The sequence below is a fragment of the Chionomys nivalis genome, chromosome 25 (genome assembly GCF_950005125.1).
Source record: "Chionomys nivalis chromosome 25, mChiNiv1.1, whole genome shotgun sequence".
In the NCBI taxonomy this organism is placed as follows: domain Eukaryota; kingdom Metazoa; phylum Chordata; class Mammalia; order Rodentia; family Cricetidae; genus Chionomys; species Chionomys nivalis.
In genome coordinates this window covers 2,783,057-2,809,961 of record NC_080110.1, presented here as the reverse complement: position 1 = coordinate 2,809,961, position 26,905 = coordinate 2,783,057, and the positions used below count along the sequence as shown (strand labels likewise).

Genomic DNA, 26,905 nt, shown 5'->3' with positions numbered 1-26,905 from the left:
ATAATTAGCAATATCAGAATCAAAAAAGGCTATAGCTGGAGGTGGGCCTCCATATAAGATTTCAAAAGGAGTTAATCGATGTGTGCCGGGGGTGTTCCTGGCTCGATACAGTGCCAGGGGTAGGAGCTGTACCCAGTCCCTAGCGCCAGTCTCGAGCGTTGATTTAGTTAAAACCTCCTTGATTGTTCTATTTATTCTTTCTACCTGCCTTGAGCTCTGGGGTCTATAGGCACAATGCATATTCTAATCAATCCCCAGTAACTTGGCCACTAACTGACTTATCTGGGAGATAAACTCAGGACCATTATCAGTCCCAAGTACCTTGGGTAGTCCATACCGTGGGAAGATTTCTTCCTAGAACTTCTTAACAACGGTCTGTGCGGTTTCCTTTTTGGTAGGAGAGGCTTCGACCCATCCTGAAAAGGTGTCGGTAAAAACTAACAGATACCGATAACCATACATGCCAGGCTTAACTTCAGTAAAATCTATTTCCCAATGGATCCCAGGCCTATGCCCCCCGAGTCTGAGTCTAGGTGGTCTGTTTGTTTTGCCAGCATTCACTTGGGCACAGGCTTTGCAATTGCTGGCGATTTGTTGTATCAGGGTCTCTTTCTTGGGTCTATAGCTACCCATTTCCTGTCTGCTGAGCATGATGTTCATCTTTTCGGTGCTCAGGTGGTTCAGTTTATGCAAGCAGGAAATGAGCTCTCTGGCTACCTGTACAGGTATTACAGTCTTTCCTTGGCACATCCATCGTTGTCTCTTGTCATCATATTGTGCCCCTAATTTCTAGACTATATCCAGATCTTTATTGGTGGAGTCAATCGAGTCCACGTCTCTTTCCCGGCCTTCCTGTCCAGTCAATACTGTTACCGTCAAGAGCTGAGTGTTCTTCTCTTCGTCTTGTTCTGTTCTGTTGGTCTTAATCTTCTTCGTCTTCGTCTTCTTCGTCGCGACTCGAGGGAAAGGAGGACGCAAGACACAACAAAACTCGGCGCGCGAGGTTTATTGTGGCATGCAGGAGAGAAGGGGAAAAAAGAGAGGAGGGACGGCGTTTCAGCCTTTTTAAAGGGTCCCCCACGTGCGTGCATCAAGCGCCACGTTCTGCGCCTGCGCAGCCTTTGCGTGGAATGCTAGGGGCTCCTGGGAAATGTAGTTCCACAGGCGAGCCACGCTCAGGGGCCTTCTGGGGAATAACACTAAGGGCCTAGCAGTTTCATCTGCCAGGCGGTTTCCTTTAATTATCTCAGTCTCCCCTTTCTGATGTCCAGGGCAATGTATAATACTTAGTCTCTTAGGGAGAAACAAGGCTTTAAGCAGGGCCAAGATTTTAGCCTTGTTTTTAATGTCCTTTCCTTCTGAGGTTAGAATGTCCCTCCTCCGATATATTTCCCCATGAGCATGAGTGGTGGCCAATGCATAGCTGCTATCGGTATCGACATTGAGTGCCTTACCCCCTGCCAGCTGTAGGGCTTGGGTGAGTGCAATGAGCTTCGTCTGCTGAGCTGAAGTTCTGGGTGGCAGGGTGCTGGCACAGATTGCCTGCTTTCCGTCCACTATTGCTGCTCCAGCCTTCCTTTCTCCGTTGAGCTGACAACTGCTTCCGTTGGTGTACCAGGTCAAGTCTACCTCTTTCAGGGGTTGGTCCGTCAGGTCCGGCTGGGTTCCATGCATTTCCGCAAGGATTTGTTGGCAATTATTTATTGGCCCCTCTGGAGTGGGGCGCAGCATGGCAGGATTCAGGATGACTGCTGGACTGAAGCGGACTCTGTCCGTATCCAGCAGGAGTGGCTGAGGAATGAGTGACTCAACCGCATGAGGGGCTGTCCCAGAGTCAGTTTTCCAGCGTCCTTTAGGAGCATAGCTATGGCAGCTATCATCTTCAAACAAGGGGCACATCCTGAGGCCAACGGATCCAGTTTCTTAGAGTGGTAGGCTATAGGCCTCCTCCATGGTTCTGGTTTTTTGAGTGAGGGCCCCCTTTGCAAACCCTTGTTTTCGTCTATAAAAAGTTCAAAGTGTTCTTCTTCTACCGTTGTTGTTCTTCTTTGGACTCGAAATGAGACACGAGGTACAACGGACCCTCGTGGAGAGGTTTATTGCGGGGAGGGTGGAGCGTGCCCGACAGTAAAGGGAGGAAAGGGGAAAGAGAGTGAACGAAGGGAACGGCGTTTCGGCTTTTAAAGGGAATCCTGACACACGTGCATCAAACGATACATCCTGCGCCTGCACGCAGGAGCCTTTGCTTCGGATGCTGGATGCGTGTGCTCCTGGGAAAAGTGATGTTCCTGGTCCAGCGGGCAATGTGGGAGTTAGACACCAACCCACATGCAATCAGACTTGCTCTTCTTGAGGTCGACTTCTCTGACCTCAAGTGCAGTGCACAAGCTTCACATGATGTGCTCAAATACAGATAACCAAGATTGAGGGGACTGTCCTGCTTCAGTGGTCGTGAAGGCCTGAATGATCATGACTGCATTGCATCACTGTGAAACTCTCATGTGACAAATGCACCATAGGCATACCAGGGAGGCAAGCACCATTAAGCCTGTTAGGGCTCCTATTCCCGCCCACTCCTTCAGATGATGCATGGCTATGGTGATGCAGGAGTTATTAGCATCAGATTTAACACGCAAAACACAAACTTCCCTCTTCCTTTAAGGATCTATTTTCTCCTAGGGAGGCACTCTCTGTATCTAGTGGAAGGAATGGCAAATTTAACTTATTGTTGGTGGTGAATAGGCGAGGGAACACCTGGGCATCATGGCGAACTGGCATCGGCTTGGGAAAGGCTGACAATCCCCCACCGCAGCTCAGCCATCACTTTCTCCATTGAGTGGGTGGGGAGCAGGCACAAAATCCCCAGACATATCCTTAACATCTTGATCTGCTTCCATTCGCACTTGCACCTTCCTCACCAGGCGTTCTGGCACCCAAATAGGGTCTAAGTGATCCTGTGGAAAAACACAAACAGAGCCTTGTGCCCATGCCAGCACGGGATCAGGTCCGTGCCAGACTCCTGTTAGAGCATCCTTCCAGTGTACCATTCCTCTCAAAGGGCTAGATGAACGTGAGTGCCTATCCACTGCGGATTGATTGGCTAAGGAAAGTCTATTCTTAGGGGGTTGCTCATGGCCTATTCCCCCTTTTTGTTTCTGAAGCAACTCCTTTAGAGATCGATGGGCACGTTCCACAATGCCTTGACCCCGTGGATTATACGGTAGTCCATGTATGAGTTGAACGCCCATGTGTTGGCAAAATGAGGTGAATTTTTGTCCAGTATAAGCAGGACCATTATCTGTCTTTAATTGTTGGGGCCTGCCCCAGGCTGCCCATGCTTCTAGACAAGGAGCGATCACCTGAGTCGCCTTTTCACCTGTCATGGGTGTGGCATGAATAATGCCAGAGCATGTGTCCACTGAAACATGCATATATTTTACCTTGCCAAAGTCAGAGACATGAGTAAAAGAGGGAGTAACCCCCATGGATTGACTCCCAAAGTTTGAGGATGATGATAAACAACACATTGTGGGCAATCTACAACCACTTTCTGTGCATCAGCACGAGAGATACTAAATTTTAGTTGTAGGGTTTTGGCATTAACATGAAATTCCTTATGAAAATCATATGCTCTCTGTAAAGCAGAGGCGAGAAACATCCATTCTTGTCTGGTACAACGATCGACCTTGTCATTGCCATCAGCCAGAGGACTTGGCAATACCGTGTGTGCACGCATATGTTGTACAAAAAAGGGATTTTTTTCGTTGCCAGAGTAAAGACTGTAGTTGGGTAAATAGTATATGTACAGGACTGGAAGATTTTATGGGCCCAGCACATTCAAGATGTTTTAAAGCATTAACAACATAATGGAATCTGAAATTAAATTAAAAGCAAATGGACAGGACTTAAACACTTCTACTACAATAGCCAATTCAACTTGCTGAGGGGCCCCAGGAGAAAATTGACGCCTAACGGGCTCCGAGGAGTCCACCATGTAAACCAGAGCCAGTCCTGGATCCATCTGTAATAACATTGGCTCCTTGAATGGGTTGTGACGCAGTGATTTTGGGAAATATCACCGGGTGTTCTTTAAAGAAAGTCAGCAATGGGTGTTTAGGATAGTGGCAGTCCATATGCCCTGTGTAAGAGCAACACAGGATGGCCTACTCATCTATTGTAGCGCATAAAATTTTAACCTGATTAGCATCATATGGAACAGTTAGTATGCTAGGTAAAGCTCCAAAATATTGTAAGCAAGTTTGAATACCTTGCTGAGCAAGTAAGGCTGCAGCAGTAGGGTAATACTCTACGGACTTTGCGGGGGAAATCTTGGGATAAACCCAAAGCAATGGTCCCTCCTGCCATAGAATGCCTGTGGGCTGTAAATTGGTGGGTAAAATACACAAAACAAGTATTTGTTACATCTTTTACTCATTTTAAAAAGGCCTTAGATAACCTCTCCTCTATTGCTGAGAGTGTTTGTCGGGCCTCATCAGTTAATTATCTGGGAGAATTCAAAACCGCATCACCAAGTAAAATATCATATAAAGGTTTTAATTCATAATTTCCCATCCCTAAACTGCCCCTAATCCAATTGATGTCTCCCAGTAATTTTTGAAAATCATTTAATGGTATGCAAATGCTCTTTTCTCAATTCCACCTTTTGGGGCATAACTTGATCATGTGTTATTTCAGACCCTAAGTAAGTTATTACTCGTACCTTTTCAGGAGCTATGTGAAGTCCCTTTTGTTGTAATGTCTCTATCAAAACACTATAGGCCTCCTGCAATACTCTTTCCTCTTTTGCAGCCAAGAGAATATCCATGTAATGGAGACATTTTAAGTCTGAAAAACGAGTTCTTACAGGTTCTAATACCGTGGCTACAAACAGCTGACACATAGTAGGGCTATCAGCCATGCCCTGAGGCAAGACAACCCATTGGTATCTCTTATCATGATTAATTGAAGGCAATGTAAAGGCAAATCTTTCACTGTCTGCACTATTTAAAGGAATGGAAAAGAAGCAATCCTTGATATCTACTACAATGATAGGCCAATTCTCCGGCAAGGCAGATAATAAAGGGAGGCCACGTTGAACGGGTCCCATAATTTGCATTTGTTCATTTATGACTCTAAGATCATGTAACAGCCTCCATTTTCCAGATTTCTTTTTTATGACAAAAATGGGAGTATTCCATGGGGAAAGAGAAGGCTCAATATGCCCTTCCTCCAATTTTTCCAGCTCTAATTGATGGGCTGTTTGCAGCTTTTAGGAAGAACGTTGCCACTCCGGAACCTGCACCTGCTCCTCCGTCTTCCAGGAAATGGGAATTCCTTCCTCAATGGCCCCTAAGAAAAACCCAACCCTTGCCTGGGTTTTCTTGGTTTTGCTAATAATGGATCTTTCTGACCCTGTAAAAATCTGCCCAAGCCAAAATTTGGATGGCAGCCCATATTTTTCATAATAGCTTGAGCTTTTTCAGAATATTCATTACTTAATTTAAAACCCATAGATTTCATGAGATCTCTTCCCCATAATGATACTGGGAGTTCAAGAGCATACGGTTGAATTACTCCGGAGTGGCCCTCTGTATCTTGCCAATTTAGTAAGTTAGCGCTAATATTAGGGGCACTAGCATATCCTAATCATTGTAGGTGTGTGATGAGGTCTGTATAGGCCATCCTTGTGGCCAATCTTTATGGCTGTGATACTTTTGTCCGCCCCTGTATCCAAAAGGCCTATGATCTTGACTCCATTAACAGTTAGTTGTAAAGTAGGTCTTTGGTCCAAATCCAAGGATAAAAATGTTAAGTCTGTACCTGATGAACCAAATCCATTATCTCCTCTTTCAATGTCTTTAGCTGAATGTCATGTAGACTAGGCAAAATAACAAGTTGAGCTATCCTATCACCTGGGGAAATCACGGTAATGCCTTTAGGCGACTCAACCATGATTTTAAGAATGCCTGTATAGTCTGGATCAATTATCCCAGGATCGACACATAATCCTGTTAAGGTAGTAGATGATCCCCCTAGTAATAATCCCACTGTACCAGATTGAAGTGGACCCTGAAAATCAGAGTCCACTGTCTGGACTCCGATTTGGGGGGTTAATACGAGTCCGGTGGTGGCAAAGAGGTCCAATCATGCTGAACCTGCAGTGGCTCGCCGCGGTCCTTGGGGTGTCTGAAGGTTGGCCACTGCTTGTGACTCCCCTCTCTGCTCTGATCCTCCATTGTCCCATATATTTGGGGGCCCTGAAGCCGGGGGCCCCCACTGTCCGTTTTTTGGCATAGTAACATTTACTAGAGCTTTCACCATGGAAGGATGGTCCATTGGTATCTCCTAGTAGGTTAAGAGGTGTTAAAAGTTGGCACTGTGAAGGTAAAGTTTTCTCTGTCCTTTTCTTGTAAAGGTATAGTGAAGAAACAATCTTTGAAATCAATAACTTTAAGAGGCCATCTTTTTGGCATTAGGGAAGGCAGAGGAATTCCAGAATGTAGAGAGCCCATAGGTTGAATTCCTTTGTTGACAGTTCTTAAATCTCTCACCATTCTCCGTTTACCAGATTTCCTTTCAACAACAAATACAGGAGAATTTCAAGGTTTTTTGACTGAATTTTATGTTTCACCAGGTCCTACAGTCATCCAGTCCCAAAGAAATACAGAGGTCTATATTAGTCATAAACTGTCTCAGTAGCTGAAGCTTTTTATTAACTAATTCTTACAACTCATATCAGCCTATCCTTGTCTCTGTTAGCCAAGTGGCTTGGTACCTTTTTTGGCGAGGCAGTCACATCTTGCTTGCTCTGTATCTGTCTGTCCTCTGTGTCTGCGTGATGACCGAAAGCTGAAACTTCCCTTTTCCCAGAATTTTCATTGTCCCCTCTACTTCTTGCCTGGCTACTGGCCAATCAGCATTTATTTAAAACAGAAATGACAGAGTACAGACCATTGTCCTACAGTAAAGGGCTGTTAAATTCTTCAATATGGTTAGCATCTAGTGAACATGTCGCTGCTCCTGTACCAGCTGTTCTAAAGCCTGCTGTTTTGTCATCTGTTAAAGGCCACTGTTAAGCCACATCGGTTTCTCAGTTCACCATTTTCGAGGTAGGGCCGTTCGTACCTCTGCAGCTTTGCTAGTTGCTGTATGTTCTTGTCCACTCTGAATGGCTGGTGACCTTTGTCCATATCTTATAATAATAGCCTTCACAGAAATATGAGTTTCATGGACTGCATGAATGTTAATCTGGGTATTCCATTGCTGCAGCAGGTCACTACCCCATGAATTTACTGCAGTGTTAGCCACATACGCTTTCTGCCTTCTTCTGTTTTTTACTTTATCCAGGTAACTTTTGAGGGTATGATGAGTGTGTTCCTCTACAGCCTTTTCCTGCTGATAGTATGTTTTCAGGGTGATATCATATGCCTCACAAGATTGCTTGAGCCCGAGCTCATGTAGGCAGGTCCATGATGTGTTTTGAGCGTTTTGCATACTGTTAGATATGCAGAAGCATGTAAGTAATGGCTTTCAACATCTTTCACCTTTTTCCCAAGGTGAACAGAAGCAAATATGATTAGGCATGAGCCCTTTAGGGTTCACTCCTGTGGTGAGCATGGGCAGAAATTCTGCACAGGAGGGGCAGTCCTTAACCATCTCGATGGCTTTGTTATTTGTGACTCCAGTGTGATGGCACAAGGACCCAGCGTGGAGATGGAAGCGTTGGTGTAATAACAGTTTTCTCTAGAGTAGACATAGCTAGGAACGTGTGCATGCAAGAATCAGTTAACTCATCGCCCTTACTAAGAGAGGTGGGCAACTCGGTGTGAGCTCTCATGTGCCCGATAAAAATGGGACAGGACCGCTGCTGTGACTGTCCATGCAGCCGAAGAACGTATTTTGAATCTTGGCGACTGGAGCGACGCATGTGGCAGTTTACAAAGGGCCAACTATTCTGGCCACATAGCGGCGATCAGTATTAATATTGAGTGCCTCCTCTGGGGAGAGCTGCAAAGCTAGGATGAGAGGCATCAATTCAGTGACCTGAGCAGCTTTGCTCTCCACCGTAGCCTTTTGTACTGTGGGAAATAACACCACTGCAGCTTGACCGGAGCAGGACACGTTGGTAAAAACGACCGGCCCTCCTGGTATAAGCTGAGCTTTAACAATTTTAGTATCAATCACAGGGTGCATTCTGAAAGAGTCAGTGTATTTGTTGGGGGGAGAATGATTGTCAGATGACTCATCGCAGCACTGAGGAATATGGTTTAATCTTCACCATTATGTTGAGGCCAGCATAGTCGTTGAGCTGTTAAAAGTTGTCACTAAAACATCAGGCTCTTTGCCAAACGGCTGGACACTGAGATTGGCCGCTGCAAACAGAAGGACAATGAAAGTCTTAGGGAAGCCACTACTGTTGGAGGGTGAAGCCTGCGAGTGTACCCAGAGAATGGGCCCCACTCGCCAGAATGCTTCTGTGGGTTCATGGGACATGGGGAAGAGGAGTAGCAATAAAGGCTGAGAGCAGTCTGCGTAATGAACAGGTGCTTTCTGCAAGGATTGGCGACAAGCTTCAGGAAGAATCCCTGCTCAACCTAGACGGGTCCGTCGCCCCGCCATGAGATAGGACTGGGTGGAATAGTTGAAGGCTGCCCAGCAATGGCCCCTGCTAAAAATGCCCCAGTCACACATGATTCCTAGACTGGCGAGCCACCTGAGTCTTTCCTGTCACAGGTTGAGAATACCCTGTAATCTCCTCCCTAGGCCTTCGTTGTGGCAAAATCACTGGATTTTTCTAGCATCTTCTCACTAGCTGAGCGGTGAGCATCGCCCCCATACCTTCCAGCACATTCCTCTTCCATAGGGTAATAGGGATTTGAGGCAATACGTACGGCTGAAAGAGGCTGGAATGTTCCCCTCATCCTTCCAGGGGAACAGACACAAACTTGGCAGTGGAGCGTGCTCAGTGCCTGCACCATGGAGAGCTATGCTAGATTCATGAACAGGCCAAGCCTCGGCCCAAAATCTTTGGGGTACAACAGAAATACCAGCTCCCTTTTCCAGGCGACCCTGGAATTTTCTGCTTTCTGTTATTAAAGGTAAAATAGGTAAAGATTTCAGAGTAGAAACCCAGCAAGCCAGGGGTTATTCGATTGACTTAATGCCGCCTCTTCTTTCTGGATTCAGGAAAGGATTATCAGGTAGCTGAGCAGTGCAGCTGTCTTGCAGAATAACTGTAATGCCTTCTAGAACCTCTACCATCGTTTTAATCTCTCCCAGAGTGTCCTCTATGTATGTTTCCGGGGTTGACTCTTTCCCATTAAAAGACTCACAGACCCCGAGGGAAGTGGCTCATAGGTCCCACTCCTAATGGCTTGTGGTCCGATCTGTGGTGTTGATACTGCTCGGGTGGAGGCACAGTGGACCAGTTCTGCGCTGTACCTGGTTCTTCTGCAAAGGTCCTTAAATGATGGCGTTTCTTTGGGGGAACAAACTTGATAGGTTGTGTCACAGGTGTATCCATGGTCCCGTAACCTGCCTGTGGGGGTCTGGAGTGGACCCCACTTTGGGTTTCCTGACACTGGCGGGAGGGAAGCATTTCCTTGGGTATCCTCCTTTGAATTGTACTCATTGGCCTAGTGACTTCCCTTCTTAGATCTAGGACATTGTCTTGGAACTGTGAGAAGATGTCGGGCTCTTTCCAGAGACTCTGAAAATGGTCAGTTTGCCTGCATTTAGAGCATGTCTTTGGCCGGACACCAGAATTACCGGCAGGTCTTCTTACCATCAAGCCATTTTTATTATGATATGATGCCCATCTATGTCCCTGCAAAACTTTAAATGTTCACAGAGACTTGTTTTTGTGGGGGCCAGATAGCTTTCTGCCAGTATCTATATGGGCATGGCTCAAACTGTGTCTCCAGAGAGTCTTCCTGCTAGCTGCAACAGGTTATCCACGAAGTCTGAGAATGGCTCTGAGGGCCCTTGAAGGACCTTTGACAAGTGCTCCCCTGCCACAGTATTGGGAGGGCTCTTCGGGCGCAGACTGCTGCCACGGCTGTCTGCACGTCACTGCAGCGTCAGTCCCTGTACAGGCCCCGCCCTGGCGAGCATGTCAAGGTTTCTGCATTTCTAGTGGCCATTTGTGTCCAAAATTCTTGATCTACACTGCGCCTCGGGTGGAAGTTCCCACAACTTAGTGTAAAGGGAGCATGTGGTCCATAAGCCATGACAGCTTCCTTGAGTTGCTTAATATTGAACTGCAAGGGATCATGTGCCCTCAAAACCTGTCTGGGATTGTTAAGGACAGGGACTTCCATTACCAGCAAGGCTGAAATGATCTGGCCCAAGCGAGAACATGAGAGGCTAAGACACCTTTTCACTTAGGAGTTTATGAGGAGGGGACGTGCACACAGGCCTGGGAATGGAGTACAGAGAGAGTGCAAAGATGACGCGTCCAGCTTTTAAAGGCTGCCTAACACATGCGCACAGGGGGAAGATGTTGTTCTTCTTCCGGATGGGTGTTCTTCTCCAAGGAGACAAAAGGAGGGCGCGAGACACAACAAAACCCACGTGGGGAGGTTTATTGGAGCGTGGGCAACTGCGGCGCGCAACTCTGCCAGCAGAGAAGACGACCACAACAGGATTCTTCTTGGAACATACTTTATTGGAGCGCAGAAGACTGAAGATAAGATGGAGGCGAAAAGACCCCGAGCCCGACCGCGCGGGGAATATATACAGCGCCTGGTCCGCCTATGATGTGTCATTGCTTGATTGGCTCGGCCCAGACTGATGCAATTGCGTGAGCAAGACGTGTGAGCAATTGATAGGTGGATTCAAACCACTCTTGGGCCGGTAGCGAGCGTGCGCAGAAGTTGTTTGCTACTAGGGACACTAGCAAATGGCGGCAACGGGCTTAGTGCCAGACCCTGTGAACATGACAGCTGACAGCTCCGAGGTGCACAAAGCGCCTGGTGCACAGAGCGCCGTGGCGCGCTACAGGCAACAGTGAAGGGAGAAAAGGGAAAAGAATGAACGGATGGCGTTCCAGCTTTTAAAGGGTACCCCATGCACATACGTCAAACGCCACGTTCTGTGTCTGCGCATCCTTTGCGTCGAACGCTAGGTGCTTCTGGGAAATGTAGTTCCCCAGGTAAGCGACACTCAGGGGCCTTTTGGGGAATAACAGACATGACTAAGTCACATGCTGATGACTGGCGACCCACACTTTGCACATGCACACAGGGGGTTTGAATGTGTATGTCACGCTGATGTTATGGGTAGCTGAATAATTACGTTCCACCCTTTTGTTTATTATAAAAATTTGGGGGGGGGTCAGGATATTAAGGCCGTGGTTAGGTTAGTACACGACAGTGATTACAGGATTTGTCATTTCTCGCATGGTACACCTTAAAAGCCAACTCTAGGACTTCTGCTTGCAGGGTCAAGGGGCCTTTTTCCAAACGTCTAAGCTTAGCACTGATGTCAGAGTAGGACTGATTAAAAAAATGGGTCATGAGTCTGCTTCCGTAGTTTCTGCATCTAAGTTAGTATGCTAAAACAGAGCTTTTGTGAGGCGTTCCAAAAATGTTGACAGAATTTTTGTGTGTGTGTGTCCTGAATGATCTGAGAGGTTACTATTGTTCTTGTTTTCCTCGGAGTCGGAAGGAAAAAGCGAGGTACAACAGACCCACGTGGAGAGGTTTGTTGTGGCGAGGATGGAGCATGCCCAACAGTGAAGAAAGGAAAGGAGAAAGGGAGCGAACAAACGGCGTTTTGGCTTTTAAAGGGAATCCCTATTAACGTGCGTCAAATGTTAGGTTCTGCGCCTTCGCCCAGGGGCCTTTGCATCGGATGCTGGGTGCGTGTGCTCCTGGGAAAAGTGGTCTTCCAGGTCCGGGGGTCGACGCTGTACTCTGCGCCTGCGCTCAGGAGCCTCCTGGGGAATAGCATTTCCACCTTTTTTGATTTATTAAAAATTTGGGTGGTTGAGGGTCATAATAGGTAGGGAATGGGGACATAACCCAGTCTCTCATAACTGTTTCCTGCTGACTTTGTGGGCGTCGAGGGGTCTGGGGTGTCCAATGTGTCCTGGTGATCATGTCCTGTTCGCTGGCATCCTGGGATGGCTGCATCCGTCTGTGTGTTGAGGAACTGGGTCATCGCATCTGACTGGGTCTTGAGGAACTGGGTCATCGCATCCGTCTGGGTCCTGAGGAACTGGGTCATCGTAAGATGCTGAAAAACAAAAGTCACGTTACGAAAGGAAAAAAAATTAAAGGGGAGATTTGAGGCGAGGGGCTTCAGGGTTTGAGGTGGGGGGGCTTTAGGCTTTTCGAGGCCAAGAATGATAAAAATTAAATGATATTTATTCCGTGTGAGTACTTACTCCGTTCGAGTCTGGTACGTTCAGGTGGGTCAAGATGGCTCCCTGGAGCTTAAAGAAAATGTCTTAAAAGAAATAAATTCTTAATCGTGTTTGATGTTTTGGGCAATACCTTAACAACTTTAGTTTACCGGCTTGAGGACAGCCTTACAGAGACCTGCCAGGAGGCAAGTCAAAAACTGGTCCCTAGCTAAATTTCACCCAGAGTATTGTAATCCCAGTGTGTCTCTTGTTGTGGGACCGTCTCTGCTCCAGAAGGGTGGGAGCCAAAGTTTGGTGAATCTCATCTGCATGTAGTATTTCCTGCTCCCAAACTCACCTGCACTCTTCAGGAAGTAGGTTGTTTTTTAAGATCATATAGATGTCATGAAAGGTGAGATTATAAGATTGTGTAAGATACTGCAATCATTTCATGAAAGTGACAATATTAGATGTATTGGACCTCAGTATTTTTTTCTGTATGGGAAAGTTCGGCAAGTGAAAAAGGAACATGTACCCTAATCAATCCATCTACACTAGCCACCTCTGGCAACGGGAGAATGGCAGCGGGCTTGGCTTGGTTAGGGTTAGGTTCCGTACCAGCACGCGAACGTGTGAGAGGAGGGGCGATGGGGGTGCCAGGAAAATTCAGCGGGGCTGTTGGAGCAGGTGTGGGGGAGAGAGCTGAAGAGCAAGCAGTGCGAGGTGGTGAGGCAGCAGGAGGTAAAGGAAACAGCGTAGAAGCTGGGGCTGAAGGGCCTAGTAATGCGCGAAACAATCCCACACCAGTTTGGACTTAAAGGGTTATTTTTCTTATGGGTAAAACTTAGAAAACACCAACGATCAGGAAAGGAGTCAGTCACTGAAGCAAGAGCCGGAACCAAGAGAGCGATCCAAGGCTTCCTGCTCTTTTTTAAAGAAATAGCAGCCCTGTGGTATTTCAGCGGCTATTGGCTGAAGCAGCTGAAGGTGCTCCCGCAGCAGACTAGAGAGACAGGTAGTAGCTGAGGGAACAGGGTAGCTTCCGGCTGAGGTCGAAAAGGCGGAAGTTCATTAGCTGGGTCCAGAGCAGAATTGTGGGGTTCTTCAGGTACAGATGGCATAGCCAGGAACATGTGAGCAGGTGAACAGTTTGCAAGGTCAAAGGGCTTATACTTAGAGCTTAAGTAGAAAAAGGCTTGGATGTAGGGAAACTCCTTCCATTTGCCTGTGCACTGACAATAGTAAATTCCCATAAAATATCAGGAATAAAGATGCTATTAGGCGGCCACTTTACATTACCATCTGAATTGTAACGAGGCTGTTTTTTTGAACAAAGGTGGACAAATGTGGGAATCTGCAGGTAGGTCATTAAGGCCTGAGACTTTAGAGCCTCTAAAAGGCACTCCAGGGGGGAGGCTGGATTGATAAGTTTGGAAGGTTTGGTTTCCATGGTCAAAGCTGTGTAAACCCACAAAACAGTGACACTGCAAGGCTCACACAGTGAGATGGCTGTTAACTGTTTGTGGGGTGTGAATTAGTGTGAACACCGCAGGGATCCTGTGGCCAGGCATCCCCTGACCCTAAGGCCTGGCTGGATCTGGTCAGGGTGACTCAGAAGCCAGAGAGGTCAGAGGCTGCTCTGAGCTGCCTTTTATGGTAAGGGAAAAAAGGAAAAAAAGAAGAATCTGTTGAATGCACCGCACAGAATTAGCAGTGCTAGCACAGGCTGTTCTTCTCTTCTGTCGTCTTGTTCTGTTCTTCGTCTTCTTAGTCTTATTCGCTGCGAAAGGAGGATGCAAGACACAACAAAACTCACATGGCGCACGAGGTTTATTGAGGCGTGCAGGAGAGAAGGGGAAAAAGAGCGAACAGTCGGCGTTTCAGCCTTTTAAAGGGTCCCCCACGTGCGTGCGTCAAGTGCCACGTTCTGCACAGCCTTTGCGTGGAACGCTAGGGGCTCCTGGGAAATGAAGTTCCCCAGGCGAGCTACGCTCAGTGGCCTTCTGGGGAATAACACTGACTAACCTTGCGTCAGTCTAAACACGATTTTAGCCGAGGGAAGCAAACCACAGATGATTGTCAGCTAAGGGAACAACCGCAAACTTGAAGATCATGGTTGGGTGCGGTGGCCCCAATTCTAGGAATTCAGAGGGTTGCTGAGAGCTCAACGGTCAGTTCTTTAGGTTCACAGAAACAGTTAAGTTGACCAGAATGGAAAGACTCGCCAGTCGAAGCCGGGGTTGTTCGGAGCGGTCAGACTCAGGCATATGGAACACGTGTGTTGTTTTTGAGAAGGTCCCCAGTTTTGATTCCGACCCCAGGAGAGGGGCCTCGGGTGGATTCCGTTTTCAGGAGAGAGGTTTGGGGTGGAAGAGTCTCTCGAGGCTTGGCACCAATTAAATGATCTGGCTCGAGTGAGAAGAGAACACAAGAGGCCAACAAACCCGCTTAGTTTATTAGGAGGGTGCAGCAAACTCCCTGACCAGCAGGAAAAGACGATCACCAGACAAGGATTCTTCCCAAATCACGCTTTATTGGAGCCTCTTGGTTGAAGGGAGAGTGGAAGCGAGGGGCCCCGAGCGCCAAACGGCAGCTGCTTATATAGGGGGTAAGGGAACGAGTCGTGCCTGGATTGGCCGATGCGCGCCTGCCGGTGCTCCTGGCCACGGGATTGGCCCTAAGCACATCATCGTCACTGCACATACGAGAGGCACGGTTCCACTGCATTGCCTAATATGGAGCTGTCCAGCAAGCGAGGCCGGGGCCAAGCGCCATCTTGTAATGGCAGCCACTCAATCGGCTCCCAGCAGGAGGGGACGTGCACACAGGCCTGGGAGTGGTGTACAGAGAGAGCAAAAGTGGCGCGTCCAGCTTTTAAAGGCTGCCTAGCACATGCGCATGGGGGGAAGATGTGACTATGTCACACACTGACAGGCGACCCACGCCTTTCACATGTGCACAGGGGTTGGCATGATTACGTCAACACTGATGACAGGCGACCCACGTCTTGCCCATGTGCACGGGTTGGCGTGACCACGTCACACAATGATGACAGACGACCCACGCCTTTCACATACGCACAGGGATTGATGACGGGCCCATGCGCACAAGGGTTTGCGTATGTCACATGCCTATGACGGGTGACACAGAAGTGCAGCCTTATGGGTAGCTGAATAATTAATTACAAAGGCAGATTTAGCAGGGCGCGTCGATGGCTCAAGTAGTGACAGCTGACTCTGGAAGTCAGGGTTGTGGGATGGGAGCCTACCATTTAGTGAACATCTTCTCAATTTCTCCTTTGAAGTCTTTTTTTTTTTTTTTTTCGTTTTTTGCGACAGGGTTTCTCTGTAGCTTTGGTGCCTGTCCTGGAACTAGGTCTTGTAGACCAGGCTAGCCTCGAATTCACAGAGATCCGCCTGCCTCTGCCTCCCAAGTGCTGGGATTAAAGGCGTGCACCACCACCGCCCGGCTCCTTTGAAGTCTTAATCTCCTAAATGAGCCTTTCCTCGTGGCCATCTGTCTCCTTAGAGCTGTCTGAGCTAGAAAGCTTAGATTAACTAGAAACCTCAAAGTATTTTTTTAAAAATTTATTTGTATTTTATGTACATTGTTGTTTTGCCTGAATGTATATATTGTGTGTGGGTGTCGGATACCTTGGAACAGGAGTTATAGAGAACTGTGAGTTATGTGGGTTTTAGGAATTGAACCCAGGTCCTCTGGAAGAGCAGTTAGTGCTTTTAACCCCCGAGCCAGTTCCAGTTACTAGCCAGTAGGTGTCGCGACACAGTTGAAGCCACCTGGCTGGCTTGAACCTGGTTTTAGCAATAAATATTGAAAGATGCTCAGACTAAAAACAATTATTCAGTGTTAGTCACCAAGTGCGCTCTGTGGAGGTCTCTGACTGGTCAGCAGCCGTACAAGCACAAGAACAGCAAGGCAGCAATGCTGACAGGGAAGCTGGTGGGCCGGAAAAGCTGGACCCAGAAGCCAGCCATGCAGTTGCTGGTAGCATAGGTTATAGATGTGTCTACGTCTAGCAGCTATTCAGGGTCGCCACACAGCAATTCTGTCTTTAAATGCACCATATGTGGAGCCTCATGTCAGCTGGAGACCCAAGCCCCACATTGCTCACCAACTGATAAATTATCTTGGTCCATGAAATAACCAGGCTAGCTAAAAGGTAAAACAATTATATTTTTATTCATTGTAAGGGGGAAACTCATGAAACAGGAGCGAGAAGTTCAAGCTCAGCTGTGTGGCAAGGGAACCACACAGAGATGGTACATAGTGCCGTTTTTTTTCCTTCGTGTTTCAGAAAGCCACACCCTTAGTCCCACCTCTTTTTTGGTGTATGTGGTTTTTCAACACAAGGTTTCTCTGTTGGCCTCAAATTCACAGAGATTTGACTACGTCTGCCTACCGAGTGCTGGGATTAAAGGCGTGCACCACCACCACCTGGCTTGGTCCCACCTCTTAGAGATAATTGGTTGATAAAGATTCCCCATCAATAGATCAGGTGGATGTTAGGATGAGCCAACTAAAATTACGTTTTGGAGGTTTTTGTTTAAGAAGAGCTTAACATTAGCAACAGATGTCCTGAAGGTAACTTGGTTATCCTGAGCATGCGAGGATGTTTGTACAGAAGTGGATCAGCTCTTTGTCTTGCGACTTATTTTTCATAACCAGCAGAGGCTGTTTACATTTTTGCAAGAGTAGACACTTTGAAGAATAGCCCCAATGTTCCAAGAAGGAACATTCATTCCACCTTAGTCAAGTTAGCTGATGGTATATTTCCATAAACTGGAGACTCACATGCAAAAGATGGTTTTTGCTGTTATTCAGTAATTCAAGGACTTTAAAAATAATGTTAACCACAAGAAAATGTTGTACAGCTGGCTCATAGGGTGTGGTACTATCAGGAGGTGTGCCCTTGTTGGAGGAAGTGGGTGTTGGCTTTGAGGTCTTACATGCTCACACTCGGTCCAGTTTTCCTCCTCTTTCGGTGTCTGTGGATCACACTGTAGATCTCTGATCTTTCTCCAGCATCTCATGACTGCACACCACCGTGCTTCATAATGGACTGAACCTCCAGACTGTAAGACAGTCCCACTTAGTTTTCCTGTGTAAGTCACTGTGGTCTTGGTTTCTCTTCACAGCAATAGAAACCTTAAGACACTGACACTTAGAGTTGCCAAGATCATTCTGCATGCCCAGAAACCACTAGATTGTAGCCCTCTATTAATGAAGATACAATGCAGTTTGGTGGTTGGAGTAGAGAAAAATTGCTCAGGAGCTCTTGTCGTGCTAAAAAGTGCCCTTCTGATCACTCGGTTTGTAGTTTTGTGGTTTTTTTTTTTTTTCCAGTGGTCCTCTCCTTTACCCTGGGCATACACGGTTGCAGCCAGGGTTTCAGAGGAAATAACCACAAACACCCCCCATTTTACACAGTAGAACACAGAGACCGAGTCCCAACCAGGAAAGAAGGAAGGTGGAGGTGCTTCTCCTTCCTCTGATTTTCCTGCCTTTGTGTGTGAGCTAATGTTTCTCTCTTACATTTACTATTGTTTCTCCAGTTCGTATTTCCTCGTCTGGACTGTGGTATGTCCAGCAGAGGATCTTCTGTTGTCTCGTCTGCCGAGGTATGCCTGGGCTTGTGTCTCAGGTTGTCATTGTTGTGACAATGCCTGGGCTGCTTCCTCCACAGTAAGGGTGTCCACCAATTAAATGTACTGTCTTGTAAGAGATGAGGGGGGAAACAGTAAAGAAACTTTAGAATATTTGTCATTCATTGACAATTTCATGTATACAAATTATGTAGATTATATCCAACCCCAGATCGTCCTCCCTTCTCTAACATGTCATTTGTGTTTGTGTATATGTAGCCTGTCGAAGTCCAGTTAGTGCTGCCTGCCTGTGCATGGGTCAGGGAAGTGAAAACTCGCTATGATGACTATGTTACCCCAAGTCAGTGTGAATGAGTGGATTATTCAGGACACCAGGACAGGCTGTTTCCAAAATGTTAAATTTAACATCCTGTTATACAAAGGTCATTTATAGTCGTATGTATGTATGAGTTTATGTATGTATGTGTATGTATTTAATTTTTGATGTGTATATACACATGAAGATTTTAAATGTACAAGAATAAAATTATAAGGGCATAATACTAAATTGTTGTCACGTTTAAATAACAATTGAGAACCCCCCCCCATATAAGTCTGAAATCAGAAAGGAAAAATGTAAAACTTCACAGAAGGAGACTTCAATAGTCTAGAAAACCCAGGGTAGACATTCGAAACTTGAAAATGTGAAGGTCCACATTACTCGGTGGTGTATCAGACATCAGTGGAAACAGGAACTCGGACATGAAAGCCAGACCCTGCGTCCTGGAGATAGGGGAGCATTAGAGGGCAGTGAGTCCAGGAATTTCTGTGTTGTCGGCTCCAAAGCTGTTTGCATTTCTTACGGACTTGGTAGAAGACACTGGCTCGTTCTCCCCGAGTCCTTCCTGTATTAGCCACTGCCCAAAGTGTGTTCACTACGCATGTGTACAAATCCTTCCTCAATTATTAATTTCATATTTGTGTATATTACTGTGTGGTGGTTGTTGCACCGGTTTTTTAAAAATGTGTTTTTTGAACTGTTCTGTGGTCTGTGTAAAGGGAATTAGAAAACAGTATGTAAATGACTTTTATACCGAATTGTCATGTTCAGTTGTTAATTTAATTGTGTAACCAGACTGCATGTTGTGTGTATTGCTATATTGGAGTGTAATCCTGTATGTCCACTGCTGTGGTGAGGCTCTCTCTGTGTCTCCCAGTGCCTGGTACAGAGCCTTTCTTTGAATATATCGTGTCAATAAACGCTTTTCTTTCACTTTTGTGTCAGTAAAGTACTTGAGCTTAAACATTGGTTCATTTCCTGGCTCATAGTTCTGAAGAAAACAGAACGCGTTGCTAGGAGACTCTAATCTGTGGATTCCCCTCCAGCTTGTCACAGAGCCTTCACCTCCGTTAAGTTCAGGACGGGGTGCGTGAGATGAACTTTCTCAACCAGAAGTGCAGGGATACTGTGGTGTCTTAGGGTTGTTCTATAACTGTCTCAGAGGTGGCAGGGGGACCCAGCAGGTGACTGAGGGAGGGAGGGAGAGGAAGAGGGAGAAGAGGGCACGTCAAACGTTGCTGCCTCGAGTGGCCCTGCCCAGGACAGCCTGCTGCTCTGACTCCCGGCCTTGCAGTGGGTCGCGTTTCCTCACTGTCCCTGCCGGCAGTTTTTCCACATTTAATGTGAGCCTTGGCATCATTATGCCATGACCCAATTCCAGCCCAGCCGCTTCACTGTTGCCCGCGATCAGCTGGGACCTGTTCCCCTGTAGAGGTACTGTAAGAATTTAGGTTCTCTAGGCATCGTGTATAGAGCAGTGCTCAGTAAAAGCCGAGGTGTTGGGTCCTGTGTGGTGAATATTACAGAACAACAGCAGACGTCTTGGGAAACACAGTCATTATGTATTTGACCCAAAACTTGCATTCTTAGGAAATTTCCTCGTCAGTGTAACTTTGGCCACAAGTTTTTATTTGTATTTGTGGCATTACGTATTTTTTTAATGGCCTTGAACTCAAGACCTTTGTGCCTCTGTCTCTCCAGTCCTAAGGACACAAATTCTTTAAAAAAAAAAACTGTATTTCTTAGCCAGGCAGTGGTGGTGCATACCTTTAGTCCCAGCATTCAGGGCACAGAGGCAGGAGGATCTCTGGGAGTTCAAGGCCAGACTTGTCTACAGAGTGAGTTCCAGGACAGCTAGAAACCATTTTCGAAAAACAAAACATAAAACAAAAAAATATTTCTTCATTGTGCGTGTAGATACAAAGTGCAGGACAGAGGTCAAAGGAAGGTCAACATGTAGGAGTCAGATGTCTTTCTCAGTCATGTGGACTCCAGGGCTTGAACTTAGGATGTTAAGCTTGACACCTAGAGCTTTTGTCTGTACAGCCATATCATTGGCTCCTAAACCAATTACTCAGTAGGATGTGTTGTGACATTCATCTCACAAGCAGTTTTACAATGAGTGAACACCTTGGATTACAGTCACCAAACCGTACATGCTTATTGACATGAGTGATCATGGCCTTGCTGATTGGATGCCTTGAATTACAGTCACCAAACCATATAAAGATGTGTTCATTGACATGAGTGATTATGGCCTCGCTGATTGAAAATGGATGTGATCAGTTAACATCCAATTGACCAGTGTATCAGTGAACACAGCAGCCTCAGGTGTGCATTCATTTCTGTGAAAAGAAACTGAAGCTGAGTCAGCTTCATGCAGTTTTTACATAATTAGATAGTATTGAAAGTTCACTTGAGTATTTATGTCAGGATAAAAATCCCTCACATTCACTCCACCCTTTTTTTTTAATTTACTTTGTGTTTGAGTCAGGATCCCACTATGTAGCCTTGGCTGACCTTGCAGCCACTACTAGCCCAGGCCTACCTCTGCCTCCTAACGGGCTGGGATTAAAGGAATGAGCCACCTTATCTAACTTGTCAGTCACTCTTAACTCCTTTTGTGTTTTTGGAACCTGATTGGGAGGAAAATTGCGTCTTTTTTAAAAAACATGATTTGATACGGAAGTGAGTTTTTAGAGTGTATTCGCAAGAGCAGTAACAGTGCCCTTCCCATGAGCCGTTCTCATCTGCCTTTCACTGCTCCGTGAACCCTAGGCTTCCCCCCTCGTCCTAACCTCTTCTGGAAAAGCTCTTGCAGATAATACCCGTGGTGCTGGCTTTCTTATATTTCGTTTGTGAAGTCATTTGTATTTCTCTTTCCTGTCTCCAGGCCCTATTGCAGGCATTGGGAGTAAAAATCCCATTGTTAAGACCATGAGGCCACTGCACAAATACTCAACTGCTGTTTTAGGCAGGTCACCTCACCCCTAAGCTGGAAAGCAGATGTTTCTTGAGCTCTCCAACATCTTAGGCACAGGAGATACAGCACTGAACCAAGCCCACACTTGTTCTCAAAGGTTCTACACTGAGCTGGTTGGTACAGACCGGGTTGTGCCGAGCGCTTTAGAAAGAACACAGAGGGAAGCACAAGATGACAGAGCGGTAAGAACTGTCATGGAACACGATTCCTGTCGAAATCTCTGTGAGGTAGCAGGGAGCTATGGGCAGCCGGGACAGTTCTGCAGGAGGCCTAACTTCTCAATTGCTTTTCTTCCCAGCTCCATGTTGATTGAAGCAACCTGGTAAGTCAAAGTCAGCTCTAGGAGAATATATACACGTCGAGTGCCTTGTGCCCACCCCCAACAAAAACTATTACCATAACCAGGGCAACATAAGGAAGCAATGTCTTCAGCAGCCCCAAGGTGGGCAGGTTTGGCGTGTCAGGAACATGAGAGCGTCCACGACAGACAGAACATAGAGAAGTCAACAGAGGTGAAGTCAGAGGACTGAGGTGCATAGGACATAGTAAATACACTGAGCTTTATATCAAACAAACCCTTAGGTTCTGAGCAGAGATTCAAGACTGACAGACTTTGAAAAGGACCACATGTGCGAGGAAGCAGAGACTCAATATTGTATAAGGTGATGTCGTGTGTGGGTGCAGGTAAAGAACAGCTTCATTCACCTTCAGTCATCATCTAACAAGATCGGATGGGATTACTGCCATAATGGATTGTAGTGTAGTAAAACGTGCAGGACGGCAGTGTTTGCTGCGTTGGTCAAGGCAGGGTCTTTCCTTGGGAGTGTTTTCTGCCTCTAGTGTTATTCCTACACACCCCTGTGTAGTCTTCTGAGGAGTGTCTTCCACACCGGAGAGAAGGAGTGTTCACTGAAGTTGCAGTTCACAAGGAAGATGTAAGTGAAGCTAACTAACTGATGTGGCCACCTTCTGTGATCAGGAAGTCTCCTTCGTCTGGTTACATGTCAGAAGCAGTAGTTTAACCCGTGTCACCGCGGGATACAACGTGAGTACCACAGGAGCAGCGGCCAGCTCTTAAATGATGTCATGCAGATGCTGACCAAATGCAGGCCATCACTATTCCAAATAGGTCATGGCGTTCGTCACCGTCTTTCATACACTAAATGAAGCCACAGAGACTTTAGGTCACCAACCTGCCTGACATCCCACAGCCAGCGAGGAGCAGAGCCAGCAGCTAGAAGAGTGGGACGCAAGAATGTCCCGTGAGAGGGTGAGTAGGCAGCTAGGAGGAAAGCCATGGAAAAGGCGATGCTTTCCCTGGTGCCATTGACATTTTAAAGTCTGGCTTTTGTTTCTGTTTTTGATACCTAGACTGGCCTCGAGCTTTCTGCATAGTCCAGGTTGACCTCAAGTGACAGCGGTCATCCTGCCGTGGCCTCCTGAGTCTGGCGTTACAGACGTGAACTATTGCACATGACAGGGTTTTTCACGGCACTACTGTTGTCGCATTGTACTGTATGTGACACGTTTTGTACTGTATGTGGCATGTACCGCATGCGATATGTGAGGAGAATGGACTGATGACTGAGAAGTGTAGGTAGTTCATTTACCTATCAATTAGCTTCACTGATTAGTGAGCCTTCTGAGAAGTTCCCTCATGCAGCCAATTAACTTACTACTTCTAAAGTAGTGACGGAGAGAAAAGACTTTAATTGAGTATTTCCCGTGAAGCACCGTGGCGGGGCGTTGCTTATTGCACGGAGTCCTTGTAAGGAGGGCTCTGAGAAGGCACTGCGATCCCCTCTTTACAAATAAGACATAGAAATCTCAGAGAAGGTGGGTCATTTTTTTCCAGACAGTAAGGCTCTATTACTACTAAGATTGGCTGTCTCACGCTGTTTACCTCTCAAAATTTGCTTGGAAAGTTGTTTACTGGGGTTTAAACTATAGGACAAAAGACAATGTCAGTAATTTTGGTGTCCTCAGAACTGAACTTTGTACCAGGCTGGTAGTTCTGGAGGAAGTGTTCCTGGGTGCCCATCTGTCATGTCGTCATGGGCAACAGAATAGTCAAAGGCACCAAGATCGGTCTACTACGGGAATGACAAGGACAGCCATCATATTCTATGGGGATACCCTGTTCTTTGATTGCAAAAGTAAAGAAATCATTGTTGGTATCCCGTATGTATGGCTTAGGGATTAGAGACCCGAAGTTCTATATATTGTAGCTGAATGAGGTCAGTGTGTTCATGAAGGATGGCCCTGAAGAGAATAATTCTTCTTAGGAAATCTTGGGCTCTGACACTTTAGAAATGCACATGATACTCAACATTGTTAATCCTGACAGAGCTAAGACATTTGGTGAAAGATGTGTACTGGAATTTACTGAGGTCCTTGGGCAAATGCTCCCCAAGAGGCCCAACACTCAGGCAAATGGCCGCCCAAGTGGCGCAATCTTGTTTTTGGTCTTCTTGGTCCTTCTGTATACTTTTGTGGCTCCCAGATGGTTCCTTGTTCATCAGCGACTGCTGGTCAACGGCTCCTGATGCTAGTGATGCTCTAATACTCCAGTGTCACCGTTTTGGTTCTGAGGTATTCGTTCAGGGCCTCCTCACCTGGGGGGAGAGAAGAGTAAGCAGCAGAACACACACAGGGAAGGGTAGAGACTTGTGGCCTAGGCCTGTGCTCCTTAGGTTCACACGACATGTTCAAGAGCCTTGAAGTAAGTTAGGGGAAGACCCTGACATTAGGTGTCGCTAACAGTCCTCACAGTGTGGATGCTAGCGGATCATAGACTGTTATGGGTAGTGAGGGCTGGAGTAGCCTACCAGGCCCTTCAGGGATTGGCGCGTTGGTGAGCTTTAGCCTTAACCTTCCTCCTGTTCCCTGCTTTATGAACTGTTTCTTCGTTTTACAGTCCTGTGACCAGGGTGCTGTCTGTTCAGTTGCATCAAATAAAGCAGAGTTGAGTACAGGGACGGAAGCTTGGGGGCAGTCACTCAGAGGGGAATGGAAGTGCAGTTTCCTTCGCTTGGCAGAGAGAGAATACCACATCTAGGCTTCACCTGCTTTCAGACAAGGGATCTCTCTACAGAGGCCAAAGCCACAGGAGATGAATGGGCACAGTAGACAGGGTATGGAAGCCAAGGACAGGATGTCATGCAGAGTACAGAGGCCAATGCCAGGGAGCCACAAGGAGTCTCATGAGCACAGTAGACAGGGTATAGAAGCCAAGGACAGGATGTCATACAGAGTCTATTGAACACAGTACACAGAGGGCACAGAGGCCAAGGGCAGGTTCCACATGGAATCTGATGAACACAGTAGACAGAGGGTACAGAGGCCAAGGGCAGGTGCCACAAGGAGTCTGGGGAACATGGTAGACAAGACAGAGGGTACAGAGGCCAAGGGCAGGTGCCACAAGGAGTCTGAGTAACACAGTAGACAAGACAGAGGGTACAGAGGCCAAGGACGGGATGCCACAAGGAGTCTGAGGAACATGGTAGAGGGCTGTTAAACTTGTTCCCTCATTAGAGCAATGAGGAAGGATGACAAACTTGTTCCCAGCCTTCTCCAGAGCAATCAGATCAGATATTTTACAGCCCCTAGGTAACTCTAACCCAAGATAGCTGAGCTTGAGACTACACTGAGCCAAGGAGCCTTCAGTCGTGTTGGTACAGTGAGGCGTTTAGTTTAGTTTTATAGTCAAACAAGCTAAACAAACCTTTAACTGTAGGTTACACTGTCAGAGAACAAACAGAATTGGCTTCTTCTGTAACAAAAAGTTTCCAAGAAAACCTGCAACTGTGTCTTAGACCCAAACCACTTTTTATTCCTATAAATACAGTCAAAAATCGCTAGGAAAGAGAATCTAATACCTTAGATGAGCCAAATTTGCAGGGAAGTTTCAGCAAATCAAGCATTTTTATTTCAGATTGTATTGAGATTCACATAGCCTAGGCTGTCCTCACATTTGCAGTTTGGCCAAGGATGCTCTTGATCTGGTCCTCCTGTCTCCTGTGCTCCTAAGTGCTGGATTGCAGCACGAACCACCATACCATGCTCTCCCTTCGTAACGTGTAGTTTTACACTTGATATTTTTAAGCAATGGAGGACTACAGAGTAGGAGGTCAGATCTGCAGTTTGACTGGCTGACTTTTACTTCTCTGTCTGCGTGGAACTGGGCACCTCATCCCTCTGTTCTGGGCCCGGTTCCCCTGATCGGAACAATGACATCTTAGCAGCTGTCTGCTGGGTTCCCTCACTTGTGTTCATCACACGAGGGCCCAGCACAACCTCAGCATCCAGAGTGAGCTGTGGCTTGAGAGATGTCAGGACCATTGCTGACCGTGAACTGCCTCCAGCATCGTGTGTTTTCCGTTCCTAGAGGCCCTCATGCCCAGGAGTCCCTGCTTATCTCGGTGATTCTGCAAGGCTCAGAGGACCAACCCCAGAGTTACTTTGACCCCCCCAGATTGTCGTCTTGGTTCCACTGAGTTCCACAAAACCAACTTTATACTGAAAGTCAGATTCAGATTTCAAAACACGTTTTAGCGAAAACAATTGATCCATGAGATTTCTGAGTGGGGAAAGACCCTTCTCAAGCAAGCCCCATGGCCTGTGTTAAATCTCCAGGATCCATGGGGTGAAAGGAGAGAACCAACATGGAGTTTTCCTCCGAGCACATGTGCGACATGACACACACATGCACACAAACAGTTGTATTTCTCTTCAAATGTACTTAATGTTTTTTAAAATTCCATTGTCCTTCGTAAGCTGCTGTGTAGATCTCCTTTAAAATAATAAGGGAGTGCAGTGGCATGGAAATAATGTTTCTGTGTGGTGCAGTGTGAATGTCCATGAGCAAAATAAGCCACACTCACCTAAGTCCTTCCCAAAGCCAGACTGCTTCACTCCTCCGAAAGGGGCGGCCACGTCTGTCTTGTTGTAGGTGTTGATGAAAACCGTTCCCGCCTCTAGCTTGTCACTCACGTACATGGCCTTGTTGATGTCTCTCGTGAAAACCCCAGAGGCCAAACCATATTCTGTGTTATTTGCTCGGCGCAGAACTCCATCGATGTCCCTGTGAGATGTTTCCAGAAGCAGAAAACACCATTAAAAGTGTAGGGAGAGTATTCCACTCTTCACACAGGTCACAGAGTATTTCTTCCCATTTTACCAGCATCATCTTTTTTAGTCTGCAGGGATCATTTGTGTGCTTCCTCTGCCAATTTTCAGAGCCTGTTTCCTGTGTGCACCCCTTTTCAGAACTGTCCAGCCCCAAAGCTCTCCTGTCTTCCCCAAATGCAGCTACTCTGTCTCCTTAGCCTTTGAGACAGGGTCTCTCATTAAACCTGTAGCTCACCAGTCAGGCTGGATTCGCTCGTGTGGGATGACGTTCCTATCTCTGCTCAGTTCTGAGTTTGCATCTGCCATGGTGCCACCCCTCCCTCGTAAGTGGGTGCTGAGATCTGTACTCCGGCCCTCCCCTTTGCCAAGGAAGGAAGCCCTTCAGCCAGTGAGCTAGCTCCTGGACCCCAGGTGATTCTAATTAACCAGTTGGTTTACTCTTAGGGTGGAGAATTGCACGCCCATCGATTGCATGCTGTAGGGACAGGCACCAGGCAGAGGAA

General features: G+C 46.8%; 1 protein-coding gene across 1 annotated transcript in view; it reads right to left on the bottom strand.

Annotated features, from left to right (window-relative positions):
* Positions 1–20,754: 20,754 nt before the first annotated feature.
* Positions 20,755–26,905, bottom strand: part of Aldh1l2 (aldehyde dehydrogenase 1 family member L2) — a 40,203-nt gene continuing 34,052 nt past the window's right edge. Inside the window, exons 22-23 of the mRNA XM_057757522.1 lie at positions 26,156–26,355; positions 20,755–23,887 (exon numbers count right to left, since the gene is read on the bottom strand). Coding sequence (XP_057613505.1) covers positions 23,832–23,887; positions 26,156–26,355 — 256 coding nt within the window. The 3' untranslated portion in view covers positions 20,755–23,831. The remainder of the gene's footprint in view (positions 23,888–26,155; positions 26,356–26,905) is intronic.